This window comes from Phalangium opilio, unplaced genomic scaffold, assembly GCF_054372755.1.
Source record: "Phalangium opilio isolate 3A_F unplaced genomic scaffold, DU_Popi_V2 ptg000031l_1, whole genome shotgun sequence".
Lineage (NCBI taxonomy): Eukaryota > Metazoa > Arthropoda > Arachnida > Opiliones > Phalangiidae > Phalangium > Phalangium opilio.
The window spans coordinates 14,047,582-14,070,095 of NW_028324158.1; the positions used below are offsets into that span (position 1 = coordinate 14,047,582).

Consider the following 22,514-nt stretch of genomic DNA (forward strand, 5'->3'; position numbering starts at 1 on the left):
ACAGTTTTTCTGCCGCTTAAACATCAATTTTCTTTTTCTTTTCAAAAACTCAAAAAACTTAATTGGCTTTCTTTTTATGGAAAGTCAATTGATGGGAAAAAACATAAGTTATCGCTTTCAACGAGAGTTACTCGCTTGATTTTAATAACCGCGTCTATCTATGACTCTAGGAAGTAAGATCTCTATAACACTAATTAAAATTTTAAAAGAGAAAATTTACCAGGAGTTTCTTGAATAATTCGTAAATGCATATATATATACAACTTTTGTATTTAGTAATTTTCTCGAGGTGTATGAAAAGAAATATACACTTCGTAATTGTTTCCTAAGTTCTCAGTAACGCGGAAGTGAAGTAATTGAATTATTAGATGAGCCAAGTGAAAGTCTATTTAAATTTTTATAATGAAAATTCGACATGGTTTACTTTACGTGAATTTTTAATTTCCATAGCGATGTTATTGTAAATTCATGTGGAAATGTTATTGCAAATTTTCCTGGCAATGTTATGGTAAAATTACCGCGGCAATGTTATTTGCAAATTCCCCCTTGCAATGTTATTGCAAATTTTCCATGGCAATATTCTGATAATTCCTTCAACAAATGTCTTTAGATTTTACAATAAAGTGCCTTGTTTCCTAACAAAAGATGAACCATTCTAGTGCAACATATATAATCACACATTGACACTTTCCCCGTTACAAAATAACGAAAACACAACGTATAATTTCTGCAAGTCTATAATCCTATCCAACAAACAGAACACAGTAACTGTTTCCCTTGTCCTACATTAAATCCATCCTCTCACTCACTCATCTTGAGACCACCTCTAAGCTAAAAGCGAAGCTGCTGCATCAATATTTCCCAAGTTTCAACCAAGACAAGGGGTTTTTGTCTCTTAAAGCTCGTCTTACGCAACCAATATATTTATTTGGGAAGAGTATTTGGTCGAGGATTAAAATTATGAAATATTTTCTTATAAGAATTTCGTTACGCAAAACATATTTATGTTCCGACCGTCGGCCGGGTAGTGTGACTGATTCTTGGATCTTTACCGACTATACGGAATGAACGCTTTAACTTAATAATCTGAATTGCAAAACACTTTTTATTTTTCCGATTGTTTTTGAGCGTGCACGTGATAGCGTGAAATTTCACGGAATGACTTTCTGGATCATTAATATTTGATTCAATCTACATAATTTAGTTTGTCGGAACATTTGTTTTCCTGTACATTAACGGATGTACTCTCATTTCATTGTATGGGGGTAAGACATGACCCCCTAATTTTTTTTAATGGTATCTGTTTCTGAAGTTAGGTTAGGTTTAGGCAATGGTCTGTTAGGTTTCAGGTTTCTTTTCAATGCATGTTTGAAACAGTTGTAGTATTTCAAAAGTTTATGACACTTTCTATACTTCGTAATACTTCGTAATGCTAGAGACTTATAGCTCAAGCTAGTTCGAGAACGACAAGCGAGAATTGAGTGCATTCGGTTAATTAATATATAATAATATAATTATGCGATTTGCATAAGTCTGGGTCGAGCAAGCCTCTTTATAGTTAAAGAAACTGTTTTGAAAAAAGGGGCGTGTCGTAGTGTGAGTTATTTCTTGTTGATTGGCACCTACTGTTGCCCATTTTGCCTTAAACAAACCGGGCCCACTGTGGTTTTATTTGTTTATAACTTTAACCCTATTTGACTAAGGAAGGGAAATCAGGGTAAGCCTTGGTACTACAGTCTCTTTTAATTCATCTCCGTGACTCTAGTCACGTGCCGCGTAATCTAAAACCAGTATAACATTACCGTTCATCATTTCCGACGAGCGACACAAGATATCAAATTAATATTTCAACATTGTCATAGTCGTTAAGTTCCACTCGAGATATCTTTCTAATAAGAACGAAATGAAACTTTCATTTTTTTTATATATATTAAATCTCATCCGTTCGCTAAGCCTCGGTTGGTCGCGTTTAAGAACAATGATTTGATTTTATACCGGTCTCTAACCGTACAAAAGCCACGCACGCCTCTCTGAAACTTCTAATCCTAAATCAATCAAAAAGCACAAACGTTGACAATACGACAATAGCTTGAAAAATTTATCTTTCTCATAAAGATTTGATGATAGTTTTAAGGTTTTAATTAATTAACGCCCCCATAAATCTAATTAACGTGAAGGTGTGCATTTTTAACGCGAACTTGGTAACGCGTCGGTGGATCGGTGCCTTTTTATTCTTGCTCCCAAGGACGCCAAGAAAATGGAGAAACTTTAAAAGAAATTTATTTACCTTTTCATGGTATCATTATATAATCTTAATTTCAAGACCATAACGTGAAGTAATTTCGGTTTATTTCAAGCCACTCAAACGGTATAATTAGAGCTTCATATAGATCTGACGTCACATGTTGTACCTTGGGTTCTCTAAACCCTTTTTGACGAATTAGACTAACATTTTTGAAGTTGAACAATTACGTGTCGGTGTCCCTTTAATTTAAACCATATATTTTAACAAATCAATTTATGAAATATGCAAATTATCTCTCACGTACGTAACCGGGAGAGAAAATATGAATATCATTTTTAATAATCATATGCGATTGTTTATTGTTAACTATTCAAGCCTTAAAGTAGGTCTGTGTTATTATTTAATATTTTTCTTATATGACCTTAGTCACCTATTGTTGTTTCCATTAAACCCTTAACAATTTTTAAGAAAATTTTTCCAATATGGTGAGGTCACGTTGTTCTGTTTTCTTTACAAAAAAGATAACATGGTAATTTTAATGAACGTTTTAACCATTGTAAGAATACGGCGCCATTTACAAAGTTTGTCACTCATTGTCAGTTCTGATGGTTTTTGTATGGGCCAAATGAGGTTAATTTAGGGCTATTAAACTTACTTAAGACTAGGCGTCAATTTCCGGCGTATTGTTTATCGGATTAATTAACATCGTTTATACTTGATTGTTGTTTAATAACGTTCTGTAGGTCTTAATTGCATATTTTATATGGTGCTGAGAATTGAGATTAGGCCCAGGTGAAATCTTCTGCTGTTAAGCCTTTGCTACAAGTCTATAAAATAGGCTTAGGTTGATTGTTAGGCCTAAACGTAACGTAACTGTTGTTCCGGGAAATATTGGCTTTGAAATTAATCGAACTTGACAAGTTTTATTGATTTAACCTTCACAGGGATACCATGTTGATATGATATTTTTAAATGTCAAAACATAATTTAAAATTTATTAGTTTCTGTGATAGGTCTATGTTGTTAATTTTGATTTTAAAGCCTTGAGTATAGATGACGTAAGTTCTTATTGTTAGTGATTATTTAAAGAAGGAAGTTAATTTTGAATAGACACATGTCAATTTTTATACTTTATCGCATGGTTAAAGAATGTTTACAATTTTAATCATTGCTGTGAAATTTCAAAATGGGTGAAAATTTATACTTTTCTCCATGATTGAACGTTTTAAGCGCCATCTTTGTTTATAGTTAATACGCCAATAATATGCTATTAATAGGTCAAATTAATTATACCTAAATTAGTTACAACTTAATGTAAAATATTTTAAATTTTAAACTAATTTTATTTCTTGGTTTTTAACATAATTCACGTGGCGTACAATAGAAGGCGCGTAAAAGTAAAACTCGACTTGCAACTTCAAACGAAAAGCGGGATATTTTTCATCCGTGAAACCACGTGGGTTCAGTTCTCTACTGACATAGATGGCATGGATCTTTTAAATTAATGGATTTCAAAAAAAGAAACCTGTTTTTCACTTTCTTTCAATGGGAGAGTTTCATAAGCCTTTATTTTAGAAACGGAATGAACGCGAGTTACAATACATTAAAAACATTCAAATTAGGCTTAACGGTAGTTGAAATAATTAGGCCTTGCCTGCAATGCAATAACAATGGGAATATAATGCGATGTACCACGCATGCGTCTCTGATTTTGAAAGAAGGGTAGTATAGTAGTAGTAGTACCATACGCTATTCCTTTATCATCAGGTTGACCCCAATTAACCGAATATCTGTCATTAACTCTGTTAACGTCTGTCAGATTACTGTTAGGGTTAGCTTGAACCGCCAGTCTAAAATTATGGTCTACGATTGGTCCTGACATTCCCAACATGTCCGTACGATTGGTATCCTGGTACGCATTCTCTGAATTAGGACTCGTCATTAGGGACCGAAGAAAGGACACTGGCATCAAAATAACCCTAACATGACTTGTCACGTGACCTGGTGGTAGTGGTGGGAAAGTTCCAAAGCTTGGCTCAATGACGTAAAACAGAATTATGACCAACGATGTCAGTTTGATCTGAAAACAAAAATATTAATTTAAAACCAGTTTAAATAAATTTCTTTAGAATTAATTTAAATTAAATTTAAATTGAGGTTTAATGACATTTGCACCCTTCTTTCAAGATAGGGTATTTCATTGAAATTCAGGTCTCCTCTTACGCCTGCCTTTTACCATGCTTTTACTTAAGATAAATAAAATGGGCATATTTTTCGTATTTGAATAATTGGTAGTTAGGCTTTTCAATTGAAATAAACCGTATATTATTGAATACTAAAATTTTATTAAAAGTCGTGACTTCTTGTTACTACCTAGTTTCGGAAGTTTTTACAAATCAAATAACTATATGAAAATCTAGTTTCTTATATGTAAAGTTTGAGACGTTAACGCAGCATACGTATTACGATACGTTTAAAAGATGGATATTATCATGAGTTAATAATATGTTAGCTCCCTATAAGTTACTCAGGCAATTCATTTTTATACTCCAGCGTTTTCTCCCGCGCCGCCGGCTTCCCAATTATATGCGACGCTCTGCGGCCGCCACGGGAACGAAAATCTTATTTACTCTTCTTTCCGGTTTTCCCCGGAAGCGCGTGTAGTGGAAGCTAGCCAATGATATCGGAGCTATTTAAGCAGCCGAATATTTCGCTCAGTAGCCTCGGTTAAGAAAACAGTTAAGAGATCAGTGGATTGGATTTAGCTGTTGTATAATTTTCTCGTTTCAAGTAACAATAACAACTCTTATCTTTAGCATTCTTTATCAATATCGGCAAATTGCATTGAGTTCCTGCATTTTTTGTCTCAGTACTGACACAATGTTAAATTGTTAAAACATAAACATTCACGACTAAAACACTCCCTTGGTGAAAAAGCAGCCGACGAATCGAGGTCGAGGAGCCGTACGAGCGGGATTTTTTTTTCGACAAGAGAGAGCGCAACATTCGGAGTTTTTCCCGCGCGGGCGAAATGAGAAGAAATCGCTGGATACATTACGCCTATGGAGCCTGAGTAACTTATAGGGAGCTAACATATTATTAACTCATGATATTATCTAGCTCGTATTGTAAGGAAACAAAGAGGATATCAACACAATTGAATTCATTTTTCACTTTATACAAGGAAATTACGAATTAAATTTTTAGTCACGAATTATGATCGGTTTTTTTAACGCCTATGTAGTGAATTTCACGACAGAATGCGGTAATTTTGCAAGAATCATGTCGTTGAGACATTCCCTCGAATTGAAAACAGAGTTAAGCCTTTCATCGATTTACATACACTTTTAGAGAAAGCGTTGAAAGCTTAAAATGAAGTTGTCATCATTTTTAAAATACCTTTTGTTATTTTCGATTTACGAGGATTTATTTTAAGTACAAAAAATAAAACTTAATATCTTGGCGGGATATATTTATTTTTGGAAAGATTCCACGGTAATATTTTGTCAATTTTGATGTTTCGGTTTAAACATTATTTTCTGAACTCATGTCTACCGTAAACCCAACATTTTTAGTACCATTTAATACAGAATAATTAGGGCTATTCAATCCCCAAAGATTTTGAAGTTATATTTTAAAATACCAGAGTTATAATACTTCAAAGTTAACAGCAATATTTTGATAATTTAGATGTTGTTATTATCTCAATTCATGTCTACTGTAAATCCGACATACCATTTAATACAGAATAATTAGGCCTATCATAACCATAAAGCTTTTGCAGGTATCTTTTAATGTGCCAAAGTTATAACACTTAAAATAAAATTAAAGTTAATTTCTCCCCATAGCAATTTTAACCCGTTGAACCCTAGTAGCTAATTCAACCAAAGAGTCACTCGTAACCTATTATTTAAACCCGCCAAACTGATTTGATTTGATTGAATTATGATTGAATAGAAGTTCGTCGTTCGAAACTTGTTCCTTCCAGACACCTAGGCCTACTTGAAATCTATTTTGGATTATTCAAACCGGATTACCCAAGATACAAATTGAAATTTAACTTACTCACCATATTGTTTCGGGTCGCTATTTTAAACCACACTTGATTGAACAAAAACGTGATGCGCCGCTTTGTTAAATGAGAAGATACTAATTTAAGCCCTTTATTTTTTAATAATAATAATAATAACAATCCATTGACTGAGAAATTGGGAATATCGACTCTTCTATATATAGGCTCTTAACTTGTGAATGGTGTGGGGTCACGTGGGTCCTGAAGATTTTTAAATACATCTATAGAGTTATTCTGTAACTCCCTTTCTTGGTAAACAATGATATTGCGATATACTATACACTGCCTGTTGTAAAATTGAGGCAGAGCTCTAGCTAATACTTTAAGTAAATAATAAGTGCCTTTTTTAAATTGATTCGGTCTATTTTCCCACGGTTTCAATTGGCTTTAAGGGTTATTTGTTATTTGAGAACTTGAAGGTTTGTTATTTGAGGTTATTGGGTTCTTACTGAGGTATTTTTAAAGTTGTTATAGCGGTGTTTGAATGTATAAATTGTTAGTGAACTAATTTTGTAAAGCATATTCGATATGTTTTTTAAATTTTAATTGGTTCAAATTTATTTTGTTTAAACATTTTTATATTTAATTTCTGTGTTTTTAAAATTCAAAATGTTGCGGGTTAAGTTCAGATCAGTTCTGAAGCTGCATGCTGCTTATTAGAAACCCTACTAGGCATAGCTCTTTAAAGCCATAGATTCTTTGAGTTCTTTCAACAAACTCAATTCGGAATTCTCACAAATCATTTAAATCAAATGACAATATATTTATGTTCAAGTGCATTAACTACTATCTTTATTAGATTAAACATTGCATATTCATACGCCTTCAAGCGGATTATAACTAGAAACCTTTACACTAATGCTACGCAGAACCAATTATATAATTCGAACAACTTCAATTCTTTCACGAATATTAAACCCAATTATTTCACCAATTTTTTTTCTGAATCTTCACGATTTATTATTTCCATAAAGACAAATTACTTCCTACCATAACCATTATAAAAATTATTCGTGAATCTCGACCGGTGTATCTTTGTTACTAGCTCTGAATAATAATTTATGAAATTTCATTTCTAAATTATACTTAGGTAAATGTTGTACAGAAAATACACAAATTTTGAATTTCGAATTTAGGCTTTCAAATCGAGAAATTTCTATACTTTTCTTCAAAGTCTGGAAACACATTGAGGTCACTGCCGGAAAAATAGATTTGGCTCCCAAAGCGAGAACACATTAGATGTATCGTGTTAAAGCCGTTTTAGTTATAATAATTTGAAAAATGAATTTCTTCTAAAAAATACATATTCTATAATGGGGAAAAAAATTGTAAGAATTTTTTAACAACTTACAAATATACGGGAAAACATAATTCATTTAATATTTGACCTCTGTTGACCCTTCAAGGGAGGTATTATACCCCTATGCTTAACTAGTTACAACGTATACAAATATTTATCTATAGAATAAATTAATAATAATTATTATTATTATAAACTAAATCTATTAATAAACCAGAATTTTAATTAGGTTTTTTGTTGAATTTTTAATTGGGTCGACGAAGGTGCGAAATTCCATCAAGGTATTAATTCATTCATTTGTTCGAGGCCTAGGTTAAAACAAAACTAACTATACAACTTTTTGAAACAATATCTGTATCTATTTATATGGTTTTTTGGGAACATTGTAAAAGGCAAGGAGTTATACAGGTTTGTTTTAAAGTTTATATAAATGGAAATTTTAGAGAATTATCATCTGGAAAAAATTGGTTTTTCTACAATCGGAAAAATCCAGTTTTTTGTTAGCTCATCTCTTTTCTGAATTTTATTATTTCTCTTAACAGTGGGAGGTTTATTGAAATATTCAAAGTGAGTTACGTTATTTGATTGATATGGATAAAATTTTATATTTTTATGAAATAAAGTTAAAGGGCTTTTCTATTAATATTAATACCAAGCTATTTTATGCTTTTTAAGAATAAAAAAGGAAGTATGGAAAATTTAAGAGGGTAATTTTGGGGTTCATTTCTTAAACGTCGTAAGTGGTAATATGGTAACTTAAGGAATTTTTTAAAATAAGTTTTATGAAGCTTATGGACAAATGATTGTAAGGTACTTAGCTCCCCAGGGTATCGTAGAAGTATTTTAAGTTATTCACCACAATTTGTGTTAATATTTATATACCCTGAAAGGTAGGAATTCAATCAACGATAAGTGTTCAAATCGAACTGAAAACAACCACGCATCAACCTGACCTAAGACAAAGTTGAAACTAATGACTTTTTAATTTTGACAGCCACAATAACTGAAAGTCGCACAAAGCCTTTCCGATAAAAAATAGTATCTCGCTTAAAATTAACTCATTTTTACAACAAAAGAGAAAAAAGAACACCTGTAACAACGCGTCACCGCTTCGTACGTAACAGTTTAACATAAAGATTCACTTTAAATTAATTTCTTACCAATCCGAAGGGGCTGAATGTTTAGTCAAATGCCGCTAGAGAAACACCCATGCCACGCCATTCTTGGAACCGTGAAAATATTTTACATTTTGATTACCCTGTTATTAGATACGCTAGGGACATAGCACGTACATGGGCGACTCCGCGACAAATACAACACACAATCGAATCTAAATCGTTAAGTTCTAGCTGAAATAAATGCAATCTTCAAAATTCTCTGAAATCTGGCAGACGCTACCATACTATTGGCGACCCGAAATTAAAAATTAAGACTTGTAGGTTATGAGGTTATTAATTTAAATGGTTTTAATTATATTAATTAAGCATATGTCTATTGAATTCTCGCATTCATTTGAGTTCGGCTTGGTTTTGCCTAGATGTCGTATATATGTGTTCTTTAATGTAATTCAACGGAAATCGGTCGTTTGTGAAAAGCAATTGAAATTGTGGGAGTTGTAGGTCTATTCGGACATAAGTCTATAATTTTCTTCATCATAAGTAATGCTGCGCTATTGTGGAATGTTATTTACTCTCACTTTGTGGTCAAAAACTGATATTATAACCATTGCGAAATCATGTATTAGAATTTAGAACTCAAATTGGAATTGTTTTTGAGCTATTGAAAGCGAGTGGTGCAAAACACGAATCATTGAAGTTAGGTTTCAATTGTTCTTGTATGTTACATAGATAAGGTTTTCTTTGCCAAATCGCGTCGCTTCAGTTACTTAAGTCTATGAAATTTGTTATTTAGTTATTGAAGCATCACCCCAAGATACCTAAAAGACTAAATCTGCTATTGAGAAAACTTGAATATGTTTTTATATCTGATTTCTAATCGAACTTGAATGATATCGTTCCAGTTTTTAAATATTGCATGCCTTTTCGTTTCTTTTTTCTCGCTGTTGCGAACGCAACTCCACGCGTTAAATACGTATAATTTACGTAGAAATGTTTCAAAATACCATGTGAAATATTATTTGAGGCCTCCTTTAAATTCATTTTCTTTTAACTTTCGATTTTTTTTTCTTCCTGGGGAGGAATACATTATTATAATTTAATATCATGTCAAATTTTTAATTCATTGTTCTCAAAAAAATTGTTTTTCTTTAGAAAACCTATTTTTCTAAAGAGAAGATGAAGTAACAATAGCCCGTGTTAGTTACGAATTACTTAATTAAACGCTGAATTGTTGCGAATTATTAACAGTAACTAAGCCTAATATGTGGAATTTGAATTTAAGGTTGTTAACAAGGGCTTAAAGCTGGCTGAGTTCCACGGAATTAAGAAATATAAGCCAAATAACACCGCAAATTGTTAAGCCTAATGTTATGTAAGAAAACCTAAGCCTAACTCTGGAAAACCAGGGCCTAATGGCGGAAATAACTAAGCCTAATTCTCCTAATTCAACTATTAAATTGCTCTGACCCGAGCAATATTATGTTCAATTTTAAGGGCTAAAACTTGTTTACATCATAATTTATCTTCCCTTTTTTGAATTTAGACATTTTTACCCCAAACTTATACCCCAAAGATGGATCTTCTTTTTATTTCAAATAAGGAAATGCATCCTTAAAAATACTAAACTTTCTTTCCCGACGTTAGAAAAAAAACCATACGACCTAGAAATTTAATTTGTGTTTTCTTTCTACAAACCGGAACTCTATGGGGATGTTAATAACATTACCGAATATAAAAAATTACTTTCTCTTAATGTTAGGTACCAAAAGGTCAAATTATTTGTATTTGGTCATCCTCCTTTTTGACCTTTTACGAATTCGTGAGTGACCGTTGACATTTATTCGTTCCAAATATATTTTAAAAAGTGCTCCTTTGGAGTTTCAAATTACTCTAGCTTCGTGATGATACTGACGAGGGGCCGAACACTTAATTACGTTTAAACAGCGCATCCCCTGGTATGTTTTATTAAAAAAAATGTCTAAGATAGTAACGTACCTCTTGGTGGTTACTTGAAATTGAACAAAATTAATTTGTAGTTTAGATTTGAATACGTAATCGTGAGGGTTGTGTGTAATAGCGTGTTTAACTGGATAGCAGCTTAATTTTAATTCTTTTTATTTTAAATGTTTAATTTAAATATTACTTCATTTTTCCCTTTGAACTAATAAAATTTAAGGGGAAGATGAACCGAGCATTGGCCCCTTAAAACACATTAATAAACAAAGACACAACAACGCACCGTTTAACCAAACTGCCCTACAACAAGTCACCATTTAGTGCGAGTAATTTTCTTTTAACCTTATTAAAATGTTAAAACGTTGATCCATGAAGATGCACGCGATTTTTAAACTCGTTTCCTCTCCGTAAATCATCTTTTTTTTTAATGTAAAAGTTTAATCATTAATTTTAGAGAAATTACCAAATATTTATTTCGACAGAGTTTGAGAAAAAAATTAGATTTATTTTATTTAGATTCTGAGAAGAATTTTTTTAAAAAATCGTTTATTGAATTCGTGAATAATAGATTAAGTTTTTGAGACTGGGTATTTTATTTTTTTATATATATAAATATACATTTCAATGGTCAGTTATTTAAATTTCAAGAGTTTAAATTATTTCCTGGTTCTTTTGAATTATAACATACAATATGGTATTCGAATTTTTTTGTTTATTTCATTTATTTGTTTATTGATAAATACGTATTGATTATTGAATGTTTGGAAAAATCTCAATTAGTGAAATCAAAGTATCAAAGAGTAATTCTAACCTAGACATCAATTAAACAATCATTTGTTTTATTTAATAGTTAATTTTAAATCCGATACGTTGGTTTTTTTTAATTGTATTTCATTTCCGCATCTTAGGGCTCTTTACAATGAATTCCTCAACTTAATTATAATTGTTAAATTAATACTGAATCCGGAACTAGTATTTTAATTAATTAAAATAATTTCAGGGCAGAATAATCGTACATAACTTCACCACGTTGTTTCAAAAATTATGGTTTAAATTTAGAGGCCCTATATTTCATCATAATGTATGAAAAAACATAGCTAATCATATATTGTAAAGCCTTTTTTTTATTTTTTATAATTGGAAATCTTCCTATTATTATCCTAATTATTCCATAATCATTAAAACTATTTAAATACGCATCTATTGTATATTGTACGATTTGTATTTTTTTATATTATATAACGAACCGCAATTACCCAGTGGGATAGAACTTAATTAGCAATTTGAATTTACCACTTTTTACAATCTTTTAAATACTGGCTTTCATCCTCGATGAATTTATTTAATAATCTTAAGAATGTGGTTTAATTTCTTTCTTGGTATGATGATAATTTAAGTGAAAATTTCGTCAAATCTCGCGAATACTCGGTAAAATCTCGCGAATTCTCGGTAAAATCTCGCGAATTCTCGGTAAAATCTCGCGAATTCTCGGTAAAATCTCCTGATAGAGTATAAGTTCACTCCAGTACAATATTAAAACGGTTATCCATTCTTACAAGAGATGAATTTATTCACTCTTAGAAGTTAGAGGAAGTTTTGCGATATTTTTTATTAATAAATATCATAGTTGAAAAAAGAAAAAAGATACGCTTTATAATGATAATGTTTTGTTTGCGACTCGCTTGATGCTTTTCCTTAACTCTCGAAAGAGAGGCTAACCTTTTTTTTTCTTTTCCTACATTTAACTATCATCCCTAATGCACGATGATACTCTCTCTCTCTCTCACTTCTTTTTATATTTGAACCTAACCTTTATTTTAGTCAAGAGCTTATCGAACAAAATCTTACGCATTCCTGGGGTGAAATGAACCCTTAAAAGAACGGGATTATATTCTTGCTTTTAATGTTTGTCTTTTAAATGGATAGTTGCTTGTAAACTTGTTGTTGTTTACTATCGGGACGCATTGTTCCATAATCAAGCAAAACCAAATACAAAACTGAAGGTGGTTGCTTACCATCCATAAAAAACCTAATATCATAAATAACATATTGTCAATAAGTCAAACGGGATGGGGCCACGCAACTTCAACTTCTTTTTTGACAAATGACAAATTGGTTGGCGGAAGTAGTTTCACTGTAAAACGCACGTATTTGATTGAGTGGATGGCATACTTATTGATATCATATTACTTATATCTTGAAAAAGGGTGAATGACATTAGAACTATAGGTTAGAGTACAATCAGCTGCTCATCCCGTAATAATAATTTTTCAATGAAAGTTTTTCATAGAAACAGCTTAACGTTCATTTTTAATCGGCCAATACCCAGAATGAGGTTTTATATTTAAAGATTATACCAGTTTTTTTATATATTCTTGAGGGGAGGGTAACTAAATATGGAGGGGTTATTCTGTTCCAAGCACACAACAAAAACCGCAGCGTTCACCAAAAACTCTAGATCTCTAACCAACTGGCGGACTTTTTGATCCTAGAAAGTGATGACCTACATTACCTGGCGCGGAACTTTGCTCTTCCGCTGGTGCGTTTTCTTGCTTTGATACACTCTCTCGCGTATCCCCATCTTAGTACGGAGATGTCTGTCCCCCTTTCATTAACCGTTGGGTATTTAACTGTACAACCCCAATTTTCTGCCCACCCACATTTTCGGATTAAGTAGCTTCGGTTAGTGTTTGGCCCCCATCCCCCCGACTTCGTCAGAGTTAAACCAATGACGTAGTTGAGGATCCCACGGTTTTATATAAAAGGCAGAGTGCGGGACAATGGAGAATCACTTGGTTTGGTTTATCGAAAATGAAAGCGGTAAGTTCACTCTTGCTTTTAGCGTTTTCTGTACCTGGTATGGTATGGGGTTTAGCTTAAGTATCAATGAGCAAGTACTTGGAAGTCTCGTCGATGGATTATTGAAATCTTATCTTATCTTGTGACCATCGCTATCCATAGTTGATTGTTGATTGTTGATACTTAAGTATTGAGGTTTATTTGGGTTCTAGTCGAACTTTGAATATGTTGAAGGCAATTCGTCCTCTGAGACATTTGAAGCCGGAAGTAAAGATGCTATAGGATCATTTTACTTCCTGTCTCTTCTCAATCAGAGAACGGTTGTCTTCTCTACCAGTTTCCCATAGACCAACTGACTTCTGACGTTAAACTCCAAACTCGAAGCATTTGTAAAATATTTACATTCGTTTTTAGTTTGTACCAATTGCTGTGTTAGTCCTCGGACTCGTCCATGTCTCCTTGCAAGGAAACCACGGAGGTGGTGGAGGAGGTGGAAGCTACGGTGGTGGCTCATACGGAGGCGGACATGGAGGTAGCAGTGGAGGATCATACGGAGGTGGCCACGGAGGTAGCGGTGGTGGATCATACGGAGGTGGACACGGAGGTAGCGGTGGTGGAGGATCTTACGGTGGAGGACATGGTGGTCAATCCGGCGGCCATGGTGGATCCGTTCAAACCAGCTCAGTTCAAAACGCCAACGTAAAGGTTGTCTACTTGCCAATTTCTGTTGTTCAAGCCACAGCCGCTATCGGAGGTGGACAACAGCAACAACAAAGTTTCTCCAAGGGAGGTGGTGGTGGTGGTCACGGAGGTGGCCACGGAGGTCAACAAGGAGGTTTCGCTAAAGGAGGTGGTCAACAATCCTACGGAGGTGGCCATGGAGGTCAAGGAGGTGGTTTCTCCAAGGGAGGCGGTTTCGCCAAAGGAGGTGGATCTTACGGAGGTGGCCAACAATCCTACGGAGGCGGACACGGAGGTCAAGGAGGTGGTTTCTCCAAGGGAGGCGGTTTCGCCAAAGGAGGTGGATCATACGGAGGTGGCCAACAATCCTACGGTGGTGGTCACGGAGGTCAACAAGGAGGTTTCTCTAAGGGAGGACAAGGTGGTTTCTCCAAGGGAGGTGGTGCCGCTGCCGGTGGAGCTAGCCAACACACCGTCATCCCATTAGTCATCAGCCTTCAACACGCCAATGTTGGTTCCGTCGGTGTTTCCAGTGGTAGCGCCGGAGGTCATGGAGGTGGTCAACAAGGAGGATACGGTGGTGGCCATGGAGGACAACAAGGAGGTCACGGAGGTCAACAAGGAGGATATGGTGGTGGCCATGGAGGTCAACAAGGAGGTTACGGCGGTGGTCACGGAGCTCAAAAGGGAGGCCAACAACAGCAACAAGGATGGTGGTGATTTGTTTGAATAGTCCTCGCCAGAGCTAGCCATTAGTGTACATTATTTTTTGTTTTTTTACCTTACACCTAAATGTTAAAACGTCAATTCGTATATTTGCCTACTTTTACACAAATTTTTTACACTGTACAATAAAATTGTTTTTGTTATTATTTTGGTCGTTTTATTTGTTTATTAGGGTCCATACTGGAAATTTTAGCGTTTTCTTCCATAGATTTTTGCAACTTTAGAAGCAATTTAATATAAGAGTCCCTTTTGCAAAATTTGATAAATTTAAATTTCGAAATAATTCGCGGATTATTTTAGATGAAAAAAAATCACAAATTTCAAACCTTTTTAAAAATAAAAACGTTTTAATTTTTGAATAGACCAATGCTTAGGACGTCAACCTTTCCTTTCACTAACACCCTAATGTTCATCCTCGTCTCCTTCATCCTCTAAAATCCCTGTTTTCTTCAAGTAGGAAATAAATACCGGCTAGTTTAAAAAAAAAATAAAATTAAAACTGGTTATCTAAATTTTAAATTTCCATCGACCATCATTTAACGGTACGCATCAAGGCGTTAATTTTAACATTTAGGAAGAAGCATCTTCAATAAGTTACGTAATTTTTAAAAAGCTTCTTCTTCTTCTTCTTCTTAAAGATGAGAAGAAAGATGATCGAGAGAAACAAAATGTGCCAGGATATTTTAGGGTGCCGATTTATTTATATAAATTCAGCTCTTAAGGGAAATTCTCACTCAAAACCATTATTTAAAATTTATTGGTTGCTAACTTTTGAAACTTGGTAGAATCTTTTCCGAGTCCTGGGGCAGTTTGAGTTTAATTAATTAATCACACTCTCGTAATTAAACGAGCTCCCATGTTTAGAAAACTGTTTTTGAACTTAATTTTGATTTTAATTGAAATACATTATTTTGAATAATTCTTAAAATCTCACAAAAACTCATTCTTATTTTGCCTTAATTTTAATTTTACCATAATTTGTTTCAAAGTTTATTTGGCATAGTTTGTTTACAATATCTTTTGATCCTTAAATCATATTTTTAATTAAGAAATCAATTCAGATTCTTTTAATTAGAGACGTTAAGTCCGCCATACACGGGTTGTGTATTAGAAGCGCCGTTGTTTGAAAGTGGAAAATGATTGTACTATTCAAGCTGACCGATTTAAGTTCCAACTATTGTTGCAAGGTGGCACCACTGTCCAGTGAAACCCAACCTCTTTAAGAAAGACTGTAGCAAATTGATAATATAATTTCTTGTTAAGTAAAAGTCCTTAGTAGGTCAACAGTCTTAACCAGGTAGAAGGGATTTGAATTTTAAACTTCAATAAAAGTTATGTAGATGGAACCTCTATATCTTCTCGATCTATCTCCCACCGATTTTACCAAAGTACATAATTTGAAGTAAAATTATTTCGATCAATAATTAGCTAGTGTCACCTTGCGAGCGCGTCTAGGAACTCCATGACCAAACAATGAAGACGCCATCAGAATTATGAGGCGTGACGGAATGTAAGTTCTCAAGCCCGGCCCACAAATCCCGTATAGAAATTAACACTGGAGGCAATGTTTCCCAGTAGCTGTATTTATTCCTGGTAGTAACCCTCCTTTACCTGTTAAAATTCAACGCGTATAAGGTTTAATTTTAAAGATTAACCAAAGATGAAAACGTTCATAAGCTTGAGGAAATATCTTAACTTAAAACTTTCGCTTGAATTCTTCAAGAAAATCAAATGGATAAATTTTAAAAGATGCATAATGAGATGTAACCTAGAAGGACCAGTGCGGGTAATAAATCATTGCGCGCCTTCTAGTGTATTACCTTAATCATATAAGGCTATTTTTAAGCGTTAAAGAACCACAAAAAAATAAATAAAAAATACATTTTAGAAACTTATAAAAAGATCTCTTATAGTTTTGAATAATAGAAAAGAGATAACACGCGTATAATCTTGGACTTTCTCAAAATATTTGGGGAGAATTTTTCTTCTTCTTTTGGTGTTTTCTTTTTAGTGATATGAACCGTCGATCCAGTTTACAAAAGGACCCTGCATTGCTTCTTAGTGTTATCTGAATTGAATAATCAGGTTTTAAAGCTATTTAGTTATTATTATTATTTTGATAAGTTTTAAAATAACCTCGAATTTTTATTTTTATGATAACCTGAAAACGGTCCAGAAATTACTAGTTATTTTTTTTAGTTTATTAAGGATTAGTTAGTGATTTTTATAACATATTTGGTTAGTTTTGTATTGATTATTGGAGGTTTTTATCAGTTTTTATTGATATTAATCAAAGATGTAGTATAAAGTGATGTAACTAAAGATAGTTTTAAAGAATTTCAAGGGTAAAAGATACGTGAAGTATTTGAGCGTAATTCAAGCGGTAAATCTCAGATTTGTAGCCGATATAAATGCGATTTCAAGGGTAGTTTTTTATATATGTAAAAAGTGAAATAACAGAAATTGGGTAACATATTTCAAGTTCATTTAGTTTCTTTCTGCTTTATACTATCTTTCCAAAACTTAATCCTTGCATTTTCCTTTCCTTTGAAATCATGATAGTGTAGATTTTAGATTTTCTTTCATAATTTAGTCGAAATTCAAGTAATTGCATCTCGAAACCCCAAATTAATTCACCAAACTTTACATATGTTTTTTACACGGATAATTACAATGTAAACTTATCAGAAAATCGTGAGATGCCAAGAAAAAACTGTTAAACACCTGTGCGATGTTTTAAACTATGCTTCAATCTAAGTTTGCTTAACTAACAAAGGCACTGAAGAATTTAAGGCATCGAGAACCCTTTGACATTACATAAGAGTACCTTAACCTTTAGGGCAAACTGTAATAACCTAGTAATAAATCTTCATCGACTTCCTTTAACTTTCTCCTCATAAATTAACCCAATTTACATAAAATCGGTATAAAATGTTTCGAATCAATTGGGAGCTTACGCTTCTTCCATCATTATACCAATAAATACTAGTTTTATTTTTAACGTAAAGGGAATATCACCCTGTCCATAAAAATCAAGTGATCCATTCCCCAGATCAGCTCTTAAACAGAGTCTGTTGTTTAATTACTTTTTTCAATTAAGAAGAAATATTGATGGGACGGTATTTGAACAACAAACGTCTTATCCAGCTCCCATATAATAATAATAATCTAAGCTTTGTTAAAGGCGCTGTTTAAGTTTATTCAGGGATAGATTTAATTGTAGAAGTAGGAATGGAGAACAGAGTAATTTTGGGGCGCGAGTCAAAGTCCCGGACCCCCTTCCAAGGGACGAAGGGGTATGAAAGAAGAGGCGGGTAATAGCGACAGAGGTAAAAAGTAATGACGTATTTTTCGCCGTCCCCGTCAGCAACGTCATCAAAACGTAGTTGAAGATAATTTTTAAACTTTTCGTTACGTGTTGGAGGGAGGGGCTCTATACTGGCCTATGGGTCGGACTGAAGTAAATACTAACCGTTCTCCATTCCTACTTCTAAAATTAAATCTATCCCTGGTTTAATATTACCAAACTTGATATTTTCAATTTAAATCAAAAACGGGTAATATTCCCTTTAATCGTGTGTTGGGGTTAAACCTTTTTATTCTAGTGTACATGGATGGAGATGAAAAGGCACGCTTTTGATTTTTAATAAGCGCCATGAGCTTTTCTTGAAATCGTTTAATGATTTTTCTTTTTTTCGTAAAACTTTCCCCAACGCGGGACTCTACAATCAATTGGCTAATTTAAAATTTGAACCCAAACTTTGGAGGTAAGGCAGAGAGAGTGACAATTATATGCCTCCCAGAAAAAAAGAACTAAAACTAAAACCAAAAATTCGCTACCAGGAAAGAAATATTCGTTCGTCTTTGAAATTCGGGTTTGACACGATGGGGATAAGGTTAAAAGTCAATTTAAAGACGAATTTATTCATCTATGTTGACAGTGAAGGTTTAGGCTTCAAGGGGCTTTGATAATCGCGGGTTATGTTGCAAAGTTAATTTGTCAGTTCAACAAATGTTTTTTTTAAGAATTAAACGAGATTCTAATAATTTAATATGTAAATTAATTTAAAATGAAACGATTAACGTGCCGATATTAATAAAGTTGATTGAATACTGCTTTATTAATTGATTTAGAATAGGGAAATATAGATTTTTATTTTTAAATTTTCTAATATTATTTTTAATTTATGTTGAATGAATTTTAAATAATGATAACTTTATTTTTTCTTTAAGTTTAAGGATGAATTGAGGGTTTTCATTTAACGTCTTACTTTTTTGATTTTAATTATATAGGAAATATAAAAGAATGTTGCGAATTTTTAACTTATACACCCAATAATTTACACTTCATTTGAAACTAAGAATGTATTTTTAAGTTTTCTTAAATTCGGGTTTATGGGGAATTTAAATTGTTTAAAATGAGAACTTACTTACTTTTTAAATAATTGTTAATTTTTATTTCAAAATTTACACCCAATAATTTCCAAATCACTTTGATCTTTAACCACGTTTGAAATTCGAAACCATCTTAAACAAATACCCATATAAATTAACATTTATATCTTTAGGGTCAGGTCGTGTTAAAGTTAAGAGGTCAAAAGGTCAACCCATAATATATATATATATATTCCCCCTTAATTTCTATTAATAGTAACAACAAACTTTATAGACGAAAAATATTAATTTCGGTTAAAATATATAATCAATTCTTTCTAGATAAAAGTTTTTGATTTTTTTCCTTATTATATTCACCTGATATCGTTTTAAGGGTTTTTTAGTTTCAAACCAAATAAATTCGAAAATATAGAAAATCACGAAATATTTCTGAACTTTAACATTTTCTCGTGCAAGTTTTTGAACTTTTCTTCACTTTTTCTTAGAAAAAAGAAACTTCCTCGTGATTGTAAAAGATTCACTATAGCTCAACAGTTCCACGAACTCTTAATTAAATTTTAAATTATTTGAGAAAACTATAAACTATTTAATTTATACCTAATAACCCATTTCCCACACTTGATTATAATATATATTCTTAATTTCTATATACAATTCAATAGATATAATAGGGTAATTCCGTGAATTAGTACCTTTCTAACACGAATATAGATTAGCTCACAATATTATTATCGCACTATTAAACCTCTTAGAAATTTTATAAGAAAAAGAACAATTAAATTAAACGTGTATTTAATATTCCTTAAAATCAGTTTCAAGCAGACGTATTTAGGCCAACATTTTTTATTTTTTATTACAAACTGATTTTGCATTGCATTGCATCCGATTCTTGTTACCTTCGCAATATTAACGAAAAATTTAAAGAACTTATTTCAACAATGAAATTGAAAGTATTTTAATTTTAAAAGCTCTGGGAAATGAATGTAGGCCAATCCTTTAGTAAAAGGAAATGAAATGAATATAAAAAAAAGTATTCAAATTCGGATGAAGAAGAAGATCACGAGGGGAAATTATACATATAGGAAACATCGGATGAAAAGTTGTCCTTTTCTTAAAGGCGTTGTTTTGTGTGTATTTATTTTTTCACGAATTTAGCACACATACCACCATAAGCAATAGTAAGATATTGACCATGTATGAAAACCATTGCGGTTTTTACTTACTTCCTTTTATGGATATCTGTTCAAACCTGATATATATATATATTAATTTGGGCGTAATTGTACGTGGTCACGTCATACCGTACCAATCTTACGGTAACAATGGCCAATTTTAAAACTAAGACGTAATATTTTGAGTATATCCCATAAATAATACTTATAATATCACTTTATCTCTTAAATCATCGCTCAAAATTATTATATCATTCTTGGAATACATGTACATGTGCATCTATTAATGTCAAAATGTTCCAGTTTCCTCTGTTATATATTAATTTAAAAATACAGTGTGCATCTCGACACTTGTCTGGAAAATTCTTAAATTCCAAATATTAAAAATTCCAGACGGTCTAATATGTAATTTTCTATTCTAAAAGGTTTTAGTCGCACGTGTTTAACAAAGGGAAGCTATAGTAACTTACATAATCTTGATAAATGATTAAATTCTATGAATGTTTCAGTTATATTATAACCCCCCCCCCTCCTGAACTAAAGGATTGTGTTGCTAAAAATATATGGATTATTTTACTTAGAATTTATTTATATTTGGGTTACTTTATTTATTTTATTATGTTTTTCTTTATATTTATTTCTAAACAATTTTATATTACGTAGCTACATAAAGAGTTAGTTGTAAAGAATTGAATTGAATTGAAAAGAATTCTTAAAAATTGAGGAGGGAATTTAGGGTTCCTTTGACATAAAGATGAAAAATCATTTGGAATTTTCTATGGAGTAGTTCCTAGGTCTCCGTTAATATTGCTCCATGGTACCAATGTGAAATTTTATTAGTTGTAGGAACGTAATTTCTCAATTAAATTGTTTAAATATATAAAATGTTATTTATCTAATATAATTTTCCAGTTCTAAACTGTTAAATTTGAACAAATTACTTTTAAAGTTACTTAAATTTTTCACCTATAGCCCTAGTTACGAAAGCCAATCTTCCCAAACTCCAACTATCACAAATAATCTAATCCCAATTAAACTAACTATTAATTTAATATCAATCCGTCAAAAATGTGGCCCAATTATAAAGAATGTAGATAAAACTAAATAACCAAAACCTAACTAACCGTAACGAACCGACAAACTTCAAAAATTAAGATTAGTGATTATATACATACACGACCACAAAACACATATGATGATGAGACCGACCTATCTCGATGGCAAATCACTCAAAAGTCCTTGACCCATTAAAAAAACTATTCCGTTGTCTGTATTAATCCGACGAAGAGAAAGTAGGTCCTACATTTTTACTTATGTGTACCTCAAGCTTTTAAATTGTTTATTTGCCATCGAAAGTTTCTAGTGAGCAGATAAATAGACCTAAATATCAGAAACATCAATTTGGTCGTGCCATTCAGAGATCAGGCACATCCGCTAAGGGAACCCCCGGTTTGTTTTTATTTATCGGAAGTAGATAAGTTTAAAGTAACCTTTTATTAGTTAAGGAATTTCCTTGTTTGTAAGGTTTGATATCTTCGTTTTTATGAAGTGAATTTGTACAAAAATTCTTCACGCTATTTGTTAAAAGGAAATTTATACCTCGGGACCAATTTAACAGCTCCTTATCTATACTTAAATTTAAGGTGAACCTTCGAAAATGGTGTTAAATTTCAATTTTTATGGTGTTCTAAATGTTTTAGTCCGTTTTTTTCTCAGAAATATTGTTGGTTCAAAGGTGCGGTAAAAATGCGAGGCTCTAAAATGCAATATGTGAACACTCGGCCATCTTGTTACCTTAAGTCCAAGGCTTAAAAATAGGCCTAAATGTTATAAGGTTTTAAACACACTACCATTTGGTTAACCTTAAGACCAAGGCTTAGGAATGAATCTAAACGTAACAAGGTTTTTAAAATATGCCGCCATCTTGTTGGTACCTCAAGTCCTAGATCAAAACTAAATAACTTAAACTAAAAATTGGGATGAAAATTAAACCCTTACAAATCTTTAACAAGTATGATTGGGTCTTCATGTTGCTGCACACCATGTCTGT

At 32.5% G+C, this 22,514-nt stretch overlaps 2 protein-coding genes across 3 annotated transcripts in view; both read left to right on the top strand.

Moving 5' to 3' along the window:
- Positions 1-22,514, top strand: part of LOC149690823 (uncharacterized) — a 170,035-nt gene that overhangs the window by 135,084 nt on the left and 12,437 nt on the right. Inside the window, exon 1 of one of the 2 annotated variants that reach the window (XM_089870679.1) lies at positions 16,223-16,285. The exons of the other annotated variant lie outside the window; for it this stretch is intronic. Coding sequence (XP_089726805.1) covers positions 16,238-16,285 — 48 coding nt within the window. The 5' untranslated portion in view covers positions 16,223-16,237. Of the gene's footprint in view, positions 1-16,222; positions 16,286-22,514 lie in introns of those variants that run through there. 2 annotated transcript variants of the gene reach the window in all.
- LOC149690832 (uncharacterized) lies at positions 13,489-15,081 on the top strand. The gene is made up of 2 exons (XM_089870728.1): positions 13,489-13,511; positions 13,905-15,081. Exons 1-2 carry the CDS (start codon positions 13,503-13,505, stop codon positions 14,889-14,891), a joined length of 996 nt encoding a protein of 331 aa, XP_089726854.1. The 5' UTR covers positions 13,489-13,502; the 3' UTR covers positions 14,892-15,081.